The following is a 12,095-nucleotide window of genomic DNA, read 5'->3' as shown; positions in this document are numbered from 1 at the left end:
GTCACAGAGTAACCCCTCTGCCTACTTACTCCCATTGGTCTAATGCAGAAAGAAGATGTCTCGCTTGTGATGGATTATACCGCTGCACATGCTTGATGCGATGTAAAGAAAATGTCTCGCGTGTGACGTATTATATAGCTGATGTGTGTGATGTCTAATATGCAGTGATAGTGTGCAGAGCTTCCATGGTTGGTGCCGAACAGGAGCAGCAAGAAACAGCCAAAAGTACATGCCTTACAAAGAGAGAAAGTTTGCCGGTTTGTTCTGAAAGAAATGGACAATTAAAGACAAATGGTGGAAGGAGAATTTCTTCCTGTCTCCTTCTACTCTAGTTCCTCATACCGACTGTTTACTCGATCAAGTCATCCGCTTCTTATTGCCATATCAGCCATGCCGTCTGACATCCCAATCTACACGCAGAGCTCCAACTTTGGTAGTCTTCTGGAGAAAGGTGTGGACCCTCGAACCGGTCAATATACCTGCGCAATCGACGTGTGGGGAGCCCCCGAAGAGGCTCGAAACTGTCCCTCGTTGAAATTGACCTTGAGCTTCAGCCCCATGAATTTCTTCAATTTTGGTCTGGGAAAAGGGTGGTCTTTCAACCTCACGAACTATGACAATGAGAGTAAAACGCTCTATCTCTCCACTGGCGAGCATTTCAAGGTTATCGAATTGGCCGGGAGCGTGTCCGTGCCCGATCAGAAGCTGAAGAGTTTCAAGTTTACGAAAGTCCAGAAGGAAGAGAATGGCAGAACAGTCACATCTTACCAGGTGGTGTATAAGTCGGGACAGGTCGAAATCCTCAAGAATAGCAGTGGTATCTTTGACCGATTCGTCCCCTTCCAGATAGTCGCCCCCAATGGACGCCATCTGAGACTAGCTTGGGAAGTCCTTAAACCGACTGGGTACCCTCTGTTGACCAAGATCAAGGATGATTCTCAGGATTTGCTTGAGGTTGACTATAAGTCAATCGTGAAGAAGATTATTCGGTTTCCGAACACCCCGGAAAAAAGCACCCTCTCCCTTGAAGTGAGAGACAACTACCTCAAGAAGCTGGTATTGCCTCTGGCCAGCGCACCTTCATGGACCTTCGACTATGTGCTGTATGGTCCATCATTGTGTATCACCAAAACCACCAGTCCCAGTGGCCTACAGGAGCAACTGGAGTACAAGTCAGACGGACACAGACTACCCCCCAAAGCGCCTTACCGTTACATCCCCCATGTTGAATGGCATACAGTCTGGCCGGGCAATTTCCAACCTAAGATAAAGACCAAGTACGAGTTTTCTCCACGGGACGGACACAATCTCTATGGTTACAATGCAGGTTTGGAGTGGAATGACGGCGAAGACAACTTGTATCGTACTCGAGACGAGTACACATATAATTCCATTGTCACGATTCAAGGAGGTACCAAGACAACGAACACATACAATCATTTTCATCTTTTGGTCAGCTCGCAGCAGGAGAAGGGCTCCTGCGTCACAACAGAGTCCATTTCCTACCACACCAAGCCCTACGAGAAGTTCGAAAAGCAACCTGCGTATTGTCAGTTGCCACATACGATCACCAAAATGTACAAGGACAACAGTGGCCGCTCTCCTCGTTCCGAGACGACTAAGCAGACATACGACGAATGGGGCAACCCAACCCTAGAGATCCGACCGGACGGCGCAGAGATTCACCGCACATATTACCCAGAAGAAGGAGAGGACACTTCAGATTCAAACAACCTGGGCTGTCCTCGCGATCCTCACGGGTTCCGGCGATATATGAAGACAGAAACTGTTGTGCCTGGGCCCAGTGATTATCCGGCATCGACGCGCACGGAGAAGTACCGATATGTCAAAATACCCACAGCCCATGGCGCAGAAGCTGCATACTTTGTGGGTGCTCAGCAGCACATAACCTCTACCGGCAACCACGTTCTTTCCAGGACGACGTTCGCATACCTAGACAGCCCTACAGCGACCTACCACGGTTGTCTTGAACAACAGGTGACATCTCACTTGGACAAGTCTCCGACCACCAAAAAACTGAGCTACTGTCGAAATGGCGATCTGATGACTCTAAAAGCATGCACCACAACCTTTGACGGTTCTGTGGTTGAGGAGGAGACGGTTTACTCCGCGTTGCACGGGTTAACCATGGCACACAAAGATCAAGCCGGAGTGGAGGACTGCTTCCTGTATAATACGCTGGGACAGATTACCAAGGCAACCACATCTGCAGGCACACCGCAGGAAGCAGTACGACAATGGGAGTACGCAGTCCTTGAGCAAAACTACGGCACGGAAACCATAGTTACTGATGCGAAGGGGGTGAAAACCCGCTATGTCACCGACGGACTGGAGAGACCCTGTCGCACTGAAAAACAGGACCATGACGGGGAAGCATATGCTGCAGGTAACACCTCGGCAGAGTTCCAACTTGTCGAAAAGCGCAACTATGATGCTCAAGGCCAATGCATCGAGGTTACCGAGGTTGACTGGTTGCGGGGCGAGAACGGGCAGCTCACGCCCCAGGAGACTAGCAAAAAGCTCGAGTATGACAATTGGGGAGGGGTCTGCAAGACAACGGAGAAGTCTGGCCTGGTCACTATATCGAAATCCGACCCAGTCGATCTCACCGAAACTACAGGGATTGAAGGGGAAGGATATACGAAAACCTACCATGACGTTTCCGGTAACCCAACAATGATACATCTATGCAAAACAGACAAGACCCTTTACAGCTCTATCAAATACCGGTATGACGGCTTGGGGCGTCTGGTCGAAGAAGAGGACCAGGTTGGCCGAATCATCAAGTATGAGTCCGACAGCTTTGACCGGATCACCAAGACGACGTGGTCGGATTCTCGAACAGTGACAGCCGACTATGCAGAACATGGCGAGGCTGCATTGCCGGCGAAAGTCAGCCTCAACGGCGTCACCATTGGAGGGCAGTCCTTCGATGGGCTAGGGCGCGTTATGCATCGGAAGGTCGGTCCACGCACCACCCGGCAGATCTACGAGGGCCACGCACCCGAGCCAAAACAGATCACGAATGCAAAAGGTCAGGGATGTGAGATTACCTCTGAGCCCGCACTGCAGTATGCCCCCAAGAGCCTGACAACCAGCGGTGCAAACTCCGACATTTACGAATATGATCCTCAGACTGCTTTGCCAATCAAAATGAAGGGATCATACAGTACGCAGATCCGAGAATACACACCCTCGTCTCTCCTCAAGAAAGAGACCATTCAAGTAAAAGGGGGAGAGTCATTTTCGTCTGAATATCAGTATTCGATGGCAGGTCTACTGCAGCACTATGTCAATCCTCACCAACAAAGGCAGTCGATCGAGTACGACGCCTGCGGTAGACCGGCATCTTTGATTCAAAGCAAGATCAGAGTTTCGTTCACATATTGCAACAGATCAGGTCGACTGTCTGAGTACAATGTTGAGGATCAGGAGGATGGTGTCAAATTAACATTTCTGTTGAGCTATGATGAATTTGGCCGCGAGACTAAGCGGATTGTCAAGAAAGGAGAACGGATCATGTATTCTCTCAGTCAGACATATGGCGAAACGAGTCTTGTCGCTACGCGGGCCCTGGAGGATAATGATGGCGTCACTATTCGGAACGAAAAGTTCACATATGACAATCGGAACCGCCTGAAAAGGTACGAGTGCGATGGGAGCCAAGCTCCAGTTGATCAGCAAGGAAACCAAATCAAGGAACATACCTTTGGTTTTGACGAATACGATAACATTGTCAAACAGACAACAACTTTCCACAATCAGGATTGTAACACAGCAAGCTATACCTTCAGCAAAGATGATCCCACTCAGCTGATTTCGATCACCAACACAAACAACGCCTATCCTGCAAGTGTTGTTCTCGAGTACGACGCCAACGGGAGTCTGACCAGGGATGAGCAGGGCCGGAAATTAGAGTATGACAGCTTAGGTCGCTTGATCAGAGTGCGCGCTGCGAACGACAAGCAGCTTTGCGAGTACCACTACGATGCATCCGGAAAGCTGGCTTGCCAAAGTGTGCCAGACCAGCCAGACACCAGCCTCTTCTACCGGGAGGACTCCCTCATTGCCACCAAGAGCGGCGACCGTCGCGTCAGCTATGTCTCTGACGGAAAGGCCTACTGGGGCCAAATCGTCCAAAACGATGGATCCGACAAACCGCAAAACAACCTGTGGGCATCTGACAGCTGTGGATCTATCCTCGCTTGGCTGGACAGTCATAAGCCAGAAGACGTGCATTCCCAATCATACACGCCCTACGGATTCGGCGGCGAGTCAGACATAGCCTTCAACGGACAATGGAAAGACCCCGTTACCGGATGGTATCACTTAGGAAACGGCTACCGTGTTTACAACCCGGCTCTGATGCGCTTCCACGCGGCAGATCCGTGGAGCCCCTTCACCTCGGGGGAAGTCAACCCCTACACCTACTGCCTCGGAGACCCCGTCAATCGCGCAGACCCGAGCGGCCATTTCAGCCTGTTTGGCGTCAACTTTGGCTGGAAACGGCTCATTACTGCCGTCATTGGGATCGCAGCTAGCATCGCCGTTGGGGTCCTCACGGGCGGCGCGAGCCTAGCCGTCCAGGTTGCTCTGGGGGCTCTGGCGGGTGCTATAACTGCGCCGATCGCAGGAGCCCTGGGCGATCTGGCAGAAGGCCGGAACCCGACGTGGAGCAGCGTCGGGAAGGACGCTCTCGTTGGGTTGGTGGGTGGCGCTATCGGACCTGCGCTAGGAAAGTTCGCTCGTCCTTATATGGATAAATATCTTGGATTCCTCACGAAGTCTGGCAGTTATAGTGTTACCAGGAGTGTCAATAATTCCGTCTGGAGACTGGGTCTGCAGAAACACATTGCAGGCTACGGCATGAAGGATATTGTGAATACGGCAGCCAAAAGTACCGTGGTATCTTTCGTGACGAAGCAACCCTTGGCTATAGGATACGAGGTCTTTGACGCGAATGTTCTGCACAAGGACAAACCACAGACAGCCCCACAATCCAGCTCGGGGGCGCCTCGAGCAGCGCAGGTTGATGTACCATATGCCAGAACAGGATCTGCCCTCCCGAGGGATAGCATCCGGCCTCTGCTCAAGGAGGGAAGCAATGTCTTCTCTGGCTATTCTTTGCAGGCCACCGGTTCCGCCACGTCGCCCGGTGGGCAATCTATTGCTGAATCTTTGAACTTGAGTTACAGGTGTTCATACGGTCTGTCGCGGAAAGGCCAAGGGGATTCTGGTGGTTCTGGTGGGTATGGGAGTCTTAGGGGCACTTTGCGCGCTTCTCCTGGTCAGCAGCATTAGGTATCTTGCTCGCAGAGTTTACTTCTTGTGGGAGGGTATTAAATTCAGGTCCTAGATATCTGATAAAGATTAGCAAATATATATATGTGTGTGCTTTTTCAACATTTTCCTCCTTTTTTTTTAGCAGAGGTATATGTTTAGCCATTGTACCAGCCAGGCTTGAGATCTCCTCCTCGAGCTAGTGAGGTATATCATGAATGACCTCGTTATTTTGACGAATAGGTAGGAGTAAAGATTATGAAACGATTTGACAAGTAGAGTGGGCAATGGCCAGGGTATAAAATAATATGAACATGACTGGCAGTTCGTGACTAAATAGATGAAAGAAAACCCTCTTACCCAAATTTAGATTTAGTCTCTCATATCATTTCTCTTCTGGTATTAGTGGATCTGGGGACAGTAGTAGAGTAGAGTAGAGAGTGGGGATGGGAGAACTTGCTTACTTGAGGAATGATTGAGCTGATCGTTTGTCTTTCTTTCTTTCTTTTCTCTTTCTTTCGTTTAACATGACATTATGTTGTATTTGGTTTTATTCTATTTTTGATCTTAGTGGAATTGGTTTCCGACTCGTGGGGTTCCCTTGGTTTATATTGGGCTCTGAGTGGAGTGTCCTGCCATCACAGTACAATATATCAATTATATATATCCAGTTTACTCCGTCCAAATACATTAATTAATCAATGTAGCCATACAAATCCAGAGAGCTATACATATGTAAAGGCTGTACAATATAAAATACTATACAATATAAATCTATACAATGACCTATACAGTAAACTATACAAAAGTAAAAGTATCCCCCCCCTTATCCCGCAACATATTTCCAACCCGACTACTCCCCACAACGCGTTCCAGCTTCAGCGCATCCCACCGCGAGAACAGCGCCCTCACACCACCCGCCTCAGCAGCCTCCACCACCGTCGACGGATCCGCCCCCAGGAAGCCCACCACCTCACCCCAGAACGTCGGGTTCTCCGGCACCCCGTACATCACAACCCGCTTGACGCCGCGGATCGGGAACCGCCGGAAGTGGTGCATACGCTCCGTGTACAGCAGCACCGAGTGTCGGCCGTTCGTGAAGTGCGAACGCGCTCGCGCTACGTCCCGCGGCTCTGTGTATTCCGAGATGGCTCCGAAGGAAAGATGCTCTGTCTGTGTCGATGTCGCCATGTAGTTGCGCACGCGTACAAAGTCCAGGTATGACGGGATGAAGACCAGCGTGCCGCCGCCGTTTGCTCCGCGGCCGGATGTGGCGTGTCGCACGATTGACGATAGCACTGTCGTTGTGAAGTGCTTGAATCGCGCGTCGGGGTCCTTGGCTGGGGAGACGCAGTCGAAGCGCGAGAAGGTTTGCTTGACGGGTACTGCGAGCGGGACTTCTGAGATGGCTCCCGGGTACACGCGCGTCAGCTTGACTTTGCCGGACACGTTCTGCATCTGCGACGAGAAGACCGAGTTGATCTCGGGGGTGATGAACGAGGCGGTCATGATGAGTTGCCGCACGTACCGCGCCTGGTTGTCGAGGTACCAGGTGCGCACTCGGCTGAAGTCGCATCCGTGTCCGTCTTTGGGCTGCAGGTTGAGGTGTTGCAGGATGTAGTCGACGTGGTCCCAGTTCTGCATCTGGAGGGCGTCGGCCTGGTCGACGATCACCACCTCGATTGAGGATAGGAAGTCCGAGTCGCGTTTTTTGGCACTGCGAGGTTAGTCTCTTGATCCCTGTTATAAATCGATATGGACGGGGCACTCACTCAGATTGATCCATGATCGTGCGCAGCCCCAAAGGACTCGCCAGGATCATATCAGACGTGTAGAAGGGAGCAAAGAACTTGAGGGTCTTGCGCGTGAATTTGAGCCCCAGACGGAACATGTCGTCATTGTTGCCCGCGAATAGCTCCCGGAAATCTGCCGGCTTGTTCTCCCAGGAATCATCGGTGCTGCCCGAAAAACTGTCCATGAAGCGCTTCTTGTTCTCCTGCTGGTCTGGCTGGAAGAACCGCGTGATGGAGTCGACTGCGCGCACGCACGCTTGCTTGGTGGGTAAGAGGTACAGAACCTTGGGCCGCGTGAATCCCTGGTCACGCAGCTCCAAATCCGTGTCGGGTTCCCGTGCCAAGCGAGTGTTGTTCTTCAGCACGCGATCTCGGGTTTTGAGGACGTGGTTGGCGGCGTGCACGGCGAGGATGTCCCGCATAACGCCCGCCTGGGAGACGTCGCGGGCCCCGTAGAGAACATCTTGATAGTCGAAGATGTAAGGCGCCACATGCTGGAGTTGCTTGGGAATACCCCGGATGTGCTCTTTGGCCGGGGCGATAAGCCTCTTCTTAAGCTATATCACGGTTAGTTATCTTAGCTACTGCGATGTCCACGTCAAACACAACCTACCTTGACATGCGACATGTTCCTCATGGGTGGAAGGACAGCCACGTCCCCCTTCCCAGTGGCCGGGATCGCGCGGACAAGCTTAAGCTGGCCGTCGATCTCCTTCTTCGCATTGTTCCACTGTTTCGCTTCGACAGCCTTGACCTTCGGGGAGAGTTGCCCCTCCTTCGGCAGAGAGAAATGGGCCTCAAACGGATCGGTGCCTGTACATATTAGAACCTGCTGGAGGGGTGTAAACGAAAGAGGAAGTACCATCGTCATCATCGCTGTCCGCCTGGGCATCGAGTTCCGCCTCATCCAATTTCTCATCGGCATCCTCGCCTCCAGACAGCTCTTGCTCCGCGAGATCGTCGCCTGAGTCCGCCTCCAGATCCGCAGTAGGAACCTCATTCATCTGCACATCTTGGTCCTTCTCCTCTTTTCTCTTGTGATCCACCTTTCTCTTCTTCCGGGCGGGAGCCTTGGTTTCGGTATTTGTCTGGAGTAGTTGCAGCAATTCGTTGTATGACTGTCCTCGCTTCTGGTCTTCATCTTCATCTTCGTCACTTGACGCCGCATCGTCCGCGGGAACTGCGTGGTCCAATTCGTCGTCTAGCGGCTCGATTGGAGCTCCATCCTCTGCACCGGAAGACTCCTCCGACGAGAGATCATCCAGTCGAGAAGTTTCAAAGTTTGATCTCTGGGCTGGTCTCTTCGCGCCCCGGCCACCACGGCCACCACGGCCGCCTCTGCCGCCTCTGCCACCTCTGCCGCCTCGACCGCGAAATGGAGGCATATTCCTGTAAAGGAGGGATGCAGATAGACCTCTTGTCAATGTCCGTAAAGACAAGAGAGAAAAATATCCAATCGTGCAATGGGTTTGTTGTTGGGCGTATTTTCTTTCCCTCTGGCGGAAGAGAAAAAAGAAGTGGCTTATCTTATCTTAGCGCGTCCGTCCGCACACACAATTTGAGCCTCGAACAAAGTCGGTTTAACCTCCGCCAGAGTCAGTCAGATTTGAGCCAGACGAACCAGAACCCAAAGAAAAATCCATCTCTGCTAATCAACCATACCCCCCACCCGCCACTCCTCCAGTCCACCACCGGGATCCTTTCGTTCTTCCCTGTGTGCGCCAATTCCCACCTGAGGAGGAAAATTTCATCGAGAAAAAGTGTCCGAGAATGGCTGATACCGATTCCTTCCTTCACCTCGCCCGCCCTCTGGGCCCCGTGGCAGTGGGGGCTCCGACGACCGCCCCTCTGAGTGTGGTTATTCAGCCTCAGGTACGATACGATAATTGCTTGGATATGACTGCCTGTGCAGGGAGGGAACACGAGGAGGGAAATAAGGAGGGGCACATGCTAACGAATGCCCGTATTAGGCTCTTTTCTCGATCCTGGACCACTCGCTGCGTCGCAATGCCGACCAGGAACGTGTGATCGGTACCCTGCTGGGAACCCGGTCGGAGGATGGCACCGAGGTGGAGATTCGCACCACCTTCGCCGTGGGACATACCGAGACGACGGATCAGGTGGAGGTGGACATGGAGTACCAGAAGCAGATGCTGGCGCTGCATCTCAAGGCCAACCCCAAGGAATTCCTGGTGGGGTGGTACGCTACCTCCCCTGAACTGAACACCTTCTCCGCCTTGATCCAGAACTTCTACAGCGGCCAGGGTGACGGCACGTGGCCTCACCCGGCCGTCCACCTGACCGTGTCGACCGAGGCCGGCAAGGACATCGAGACTCGCGCCTACATCTCCGCCCCCGTCGGTGTGACCGCCGAGCGCGCCGCCGACAGCGCCGCCTTCATCCCCGTCCCCTATGAGATCCGCTACGGCGAGGCCGAGAAGAGCGGCCTGGAGGCCGTCGCCTCCGCCCGCGACGCCGAGGAGCGGGCCACCGCCACCTTCACCGACATTGAGGCTCTCGAGCGGGCGATCGAGGAAGTGCTGGGCATGATCGACCGCGTCTCGCGCTATGTCGAGTCCGTTATCGATGAGGAAGCCCCCGCGTCGACTGCTCTTGGCCAGTACCTGCTTAACACTCTTGCCTTGGCACCCAAGGTTGAACCCGCCGACATCGAGCGTGACTTGTACGTTCCCTCTTTCCCCCCCTTATATTTCCTTTGCTTTGAAACCCATTGTACATGATGCTGACCATCACAGCAACAACCACATCCAGGACGTCCTGGTGGTGTCCTACCTGGCCAACACCATCCGGACACAGATGGAGTTGTCCAACCGACTAGCCACGGCCCAGCTCACCCTGGGCGGCGAGGGCGCCAACGCCGAGACCGGCGGTGGCCAGCGCGGCGGCCAGCGGGGCAAGGGTGGCCGTGGAGGGCAGCAGCAGCGGAACCAAGAACGACCTACGGAAGAGGCTCGTGCTTGAAGAGAACGAGGCTCGAAACGAAACGAAAAGAAAACATGAAACATGAAAAAAAAAAAAGCGCCAAAAGAACGAGACGAGACGTAAATAAAGAAATGAATTGCGTTGGGGTTGGAAAAAAGCGGGGGAAACCTATGATGAGAATTGAAGATAGATTATACCTTTCTTTCTTTCCTTCTCTCTCTATCCTCTTGTTGACCTTTTGATCTTTTTTTTTTTTTCTACTTCTTCTCTTGACGGTTGCTCTCAGACGTATCTCCTTTTGTTGCCCAGACCCCTCTTGCTGCTCTTTTACCTTTTCTTTACTTCTTCCTATTTGATACGTGTCTATGGTCCTATCATTGTCTGTCATCTATTTCATTTAGTTTTGTGGAAAGAAGGATTTCCTTGAGTTTACCGGTTTGATTTCTACCTAATCCCTATGTATGAGGGCTAAAAGAATGACCAGTGTAATCACCCAGTGTCTACACAAGTATGGACGTATAGTATAGAGCCTGGATAGTATCCGTACGTAGGATAACTCCATCAATTATGGAGAGAACAAACCCTTTGCTCAAGTAGTGTAATACTGAAGCAGTAATCATGGAAGTGGAGCAGTAACTCAGCGGTAGAGTGGTAGATTGCAATGGTGTAACAACTAGCAATTATCTATAGGTCCCGTGTTCGATCCACGGCTGTTCCTTTCTTTTTTCTTTTTTACATCTACATACTGTTTCCTTTTTGTTTCTATCTTGTATCTTATGCTTCTTCACGATTATACGATTATAGATTTCATTTATATCTTTACTACCTCACTCGTACTTGTATTGTGTGACTTGATTTACATATAAAGGTTTAACATACGCCTTAAGAGACAGCTATGGTACCCTCGACCATTCCATAAGCTAGTTCAATATGACTGAATTCATAACCTAGAACTATATCATAACGCCTCCATGCAAATAGATAGGGGTATGTAGTATGTATAAAGACCATCTCCCAACGCCAAACAAACAAAAACAAAAAACAACCAAATCCAATCCAATCAACCAGTCTTCCTCTTCTTAGGCGCCATATCATCCGTAACATCCGAATCCCTCCTCGCCCCGCGCTTCCCCTTCCCCTTACTCTTCTTCCCATCAGCGACAGCAGCACCACCACCCTCCCCCAAATCCTCCATCCCCTTCTTCGCATCCTTCAAATTCGCCACCTGGTCATCATTCTGATCGAACGCCTTGCGCGCCTCCTTCAGCTCGCGCTCCATGCGCAGCAGCTCCTGCACACGGCCCAGCTTGTTCGGGTCGCGGCGCAGCGCGAACCGGAAATCGTCAACCTTGATCTTCTGCCGCCGCGAGTAGCTCGCGTATTGCGCGGCGCCGTGGCACATTTCGAGAACGAAGTCCGTGACGATTTCGTCGAGGACGCGCACCGTTTCGGGGAGGGGCTCAGATGGGAATGACGGGTGCGGGCTGGGGTCGCCGTAGGCGAGGAGGAGGAGGCGGACTGTTTTTGGCAATTAGCATTTCATGAGAGGAGAGAGAGAGGGTTTAACTGGGTTGACGTACGCTCGGAAGAGAAGTTCATTTGGCCCTTGTGGCGGGCCATACGCGCACGGGGTTCCGCCATTTTGGCAGGTTTCTTCGGCGCAGCGCTAGATGTAGCTGTACTCGTACACTTCCCGGGGGTAGTTGCGGCGCCGCCGGCGGGAGCAGCTGCTGTATTCTGCGGCGCAGGCGCAAAAGCAGGTTTGTATCCGGCGCGGATTAGGTTCGTTTCGTGGGGATTCCACGGCCAAGCAGGGGCGATTAGACTCGACACATGGCCTGTACTAGGCTGACGGGGAGTGATGGAGGATGTCGGGGATGGACGACAGGTGTGGTTGAGGTGAGGTTGAAGCCGGTGTTGGAGATGGCAAAGGAATGGGACGGCGGGTGGGCGGTGAGGGGCGATTCTGCCGGCGGAATTGGAAGGCGGGCGGGATGAGGGAGTGGCTTTATTGCGGTGGTGGTTCATGGTGATGATCCTCAGCTGCTAGCTACCTGG

The 12,095-nt window shown here is 52.3% G+C and overlaps 4 protein-coding genes and 1 non-coding gene across 5 annotated transcripts; 3 read left to right on the top strand and 2 right to left on the bottom strand.

Annotated features, from left to right (window-relative positions):
* Positions 1-390: 390 nt before the first annotated feature.
* On the top strand, positions 391-5,332 carry BDW47DRAFT_133251 (uncharacterized protein; the record flags this gene model as incomplete). Its single annotated transcript, XM_024817794.1, has 1 exon — positions 391-5,332. The coding sequence occupies one exon, from the start codon at positions 391-393 to the stop codon at positions 5,320-5,322; it is 4,932 nt and encodes a 1,643-aa protein (XP_024669909.1). The 3' UTR covers positions 5,323-5,332.
* Positions 5,333-5,907: 575 nt separating this feature from the next.
* On the bottom strand, positions 5,908-8,534 carry BDW47DRAFT_133249 (UTP25 family protein; the record flags this gene model as incomplete). Its single annotated transcript, XM_024817793.1, has 5 exons — positions 7,957-8,534; positions 7,708-7,907; positions 7,074-7,651; positions 6,159-7,018; positions 5,908-5,933 (listed from the first exon to the last, which is right to left on the bottom strand). The coding sequence occupies exons 1-5, from the start codon at positions 8,477-8,479 to the stop codon at positions 5,908-5,910; spliced, it is 2,187 nt and encodes a 728-aa protein (XP_024669908.1). The 5' UTR covers positions 8,480-8,534.
* A 197-nt stretch (positions 8,535-8,731) lies between these two features.
* Positions 8,732-10,442, top strand: BDW47DRAFT_109705 (eukaryotic translation initiation factor 3 subunit F). Its single transcript, XM_024813531.1, has 3 exons — positions 8,732-8,966; positions 9,065-9,777; positions 9,851-10,442. Exons 1-3 carry the CDS (start codon positions 8,865-8,867, stop codon positions 10,074-10,076), a joined length of 1,041 nt encoding a protein of 346 aa, XP_024669907.1. The 5' UTR covers positions 8,732-8,864; the 3' UTR covers positions 10,077-10,442.
* A 221-nt stretch (positions 10,443-10,663) lies between these two features.
* Positions 10,664-10,755, top strand: BDW47DRAFT_t110. The gene has a single exon. It is a non-coding gene; the product is annotated as a tRNA-Cys (tRNA).
* A 342-nt stretch (positions 10,756-11,097) lies between these two features.
* BDW47DRAFT_119230 (putative transcription initiation factor TFIID subunit 13) lies at positions 11,098-12,065 on the bottom strand (the record flags this gene model as incomplete). The annotated part of the gene is made up of 2 exons (XM_024815329.1): positions 11,098-11,555; positions 11,618-12,065. 2 exons carry the CDS (start codon positions 12,063-12,065, stop codon positions 11,098-11,100), a joined length of 906 nt encoding a protein of 301 aa, XP_024669906.1.
* Between the last annotated feature and the right edge of the window lie 30 nt (positions 12,066-12,095).

This window comes from Aspergillus candidus (genome assembly GCF_002847045.1).
Source record: "Aspergillus candidus strain CBS 102.13 unplaced genomic scaffold BDW47scaffold_41, whole genome shotgun sequence".
NCBI lineage: Eukaryota > Fungi > Ascomycota > Eurotiomycetes > Eurotiales > Aspergillaceae > Aspergillus > Aspergillus candidus.
The sequence above is the reverse complement of the archived record's forward strand: the minus strand, read 5'-3'. Positions and strand labels throughout refer to the sequence as shown.

What these genes read in the sequence shown, in the direction of transcription:
- BDW47DRAFT_109705 (XM_024813531.1), top strand. Translation starts at nt 8,865, where the DNA reads ATGGCTGATACCGATTCCTTCCTTCACCTCGCCCGCCCTCTGGGCCCC. An exon ending in GTGTGGTTATTCAGCCTCAG is followed by an intron (nt 8,967 to 9,064) that starts GTACGATACGAT and finishes TGCCCGTATTAG; the next exon opens with GCTCTTTTCTCGATCCTGGA. An exon ending in GCCGACATCGAGCGTGACTT is followed by an intron (nt 9,778 to 9,850) that starts GTACGTTCCCTC and finishes TGACCATCACAG; the next exon opens with CAACAACCACATCCAGGACG.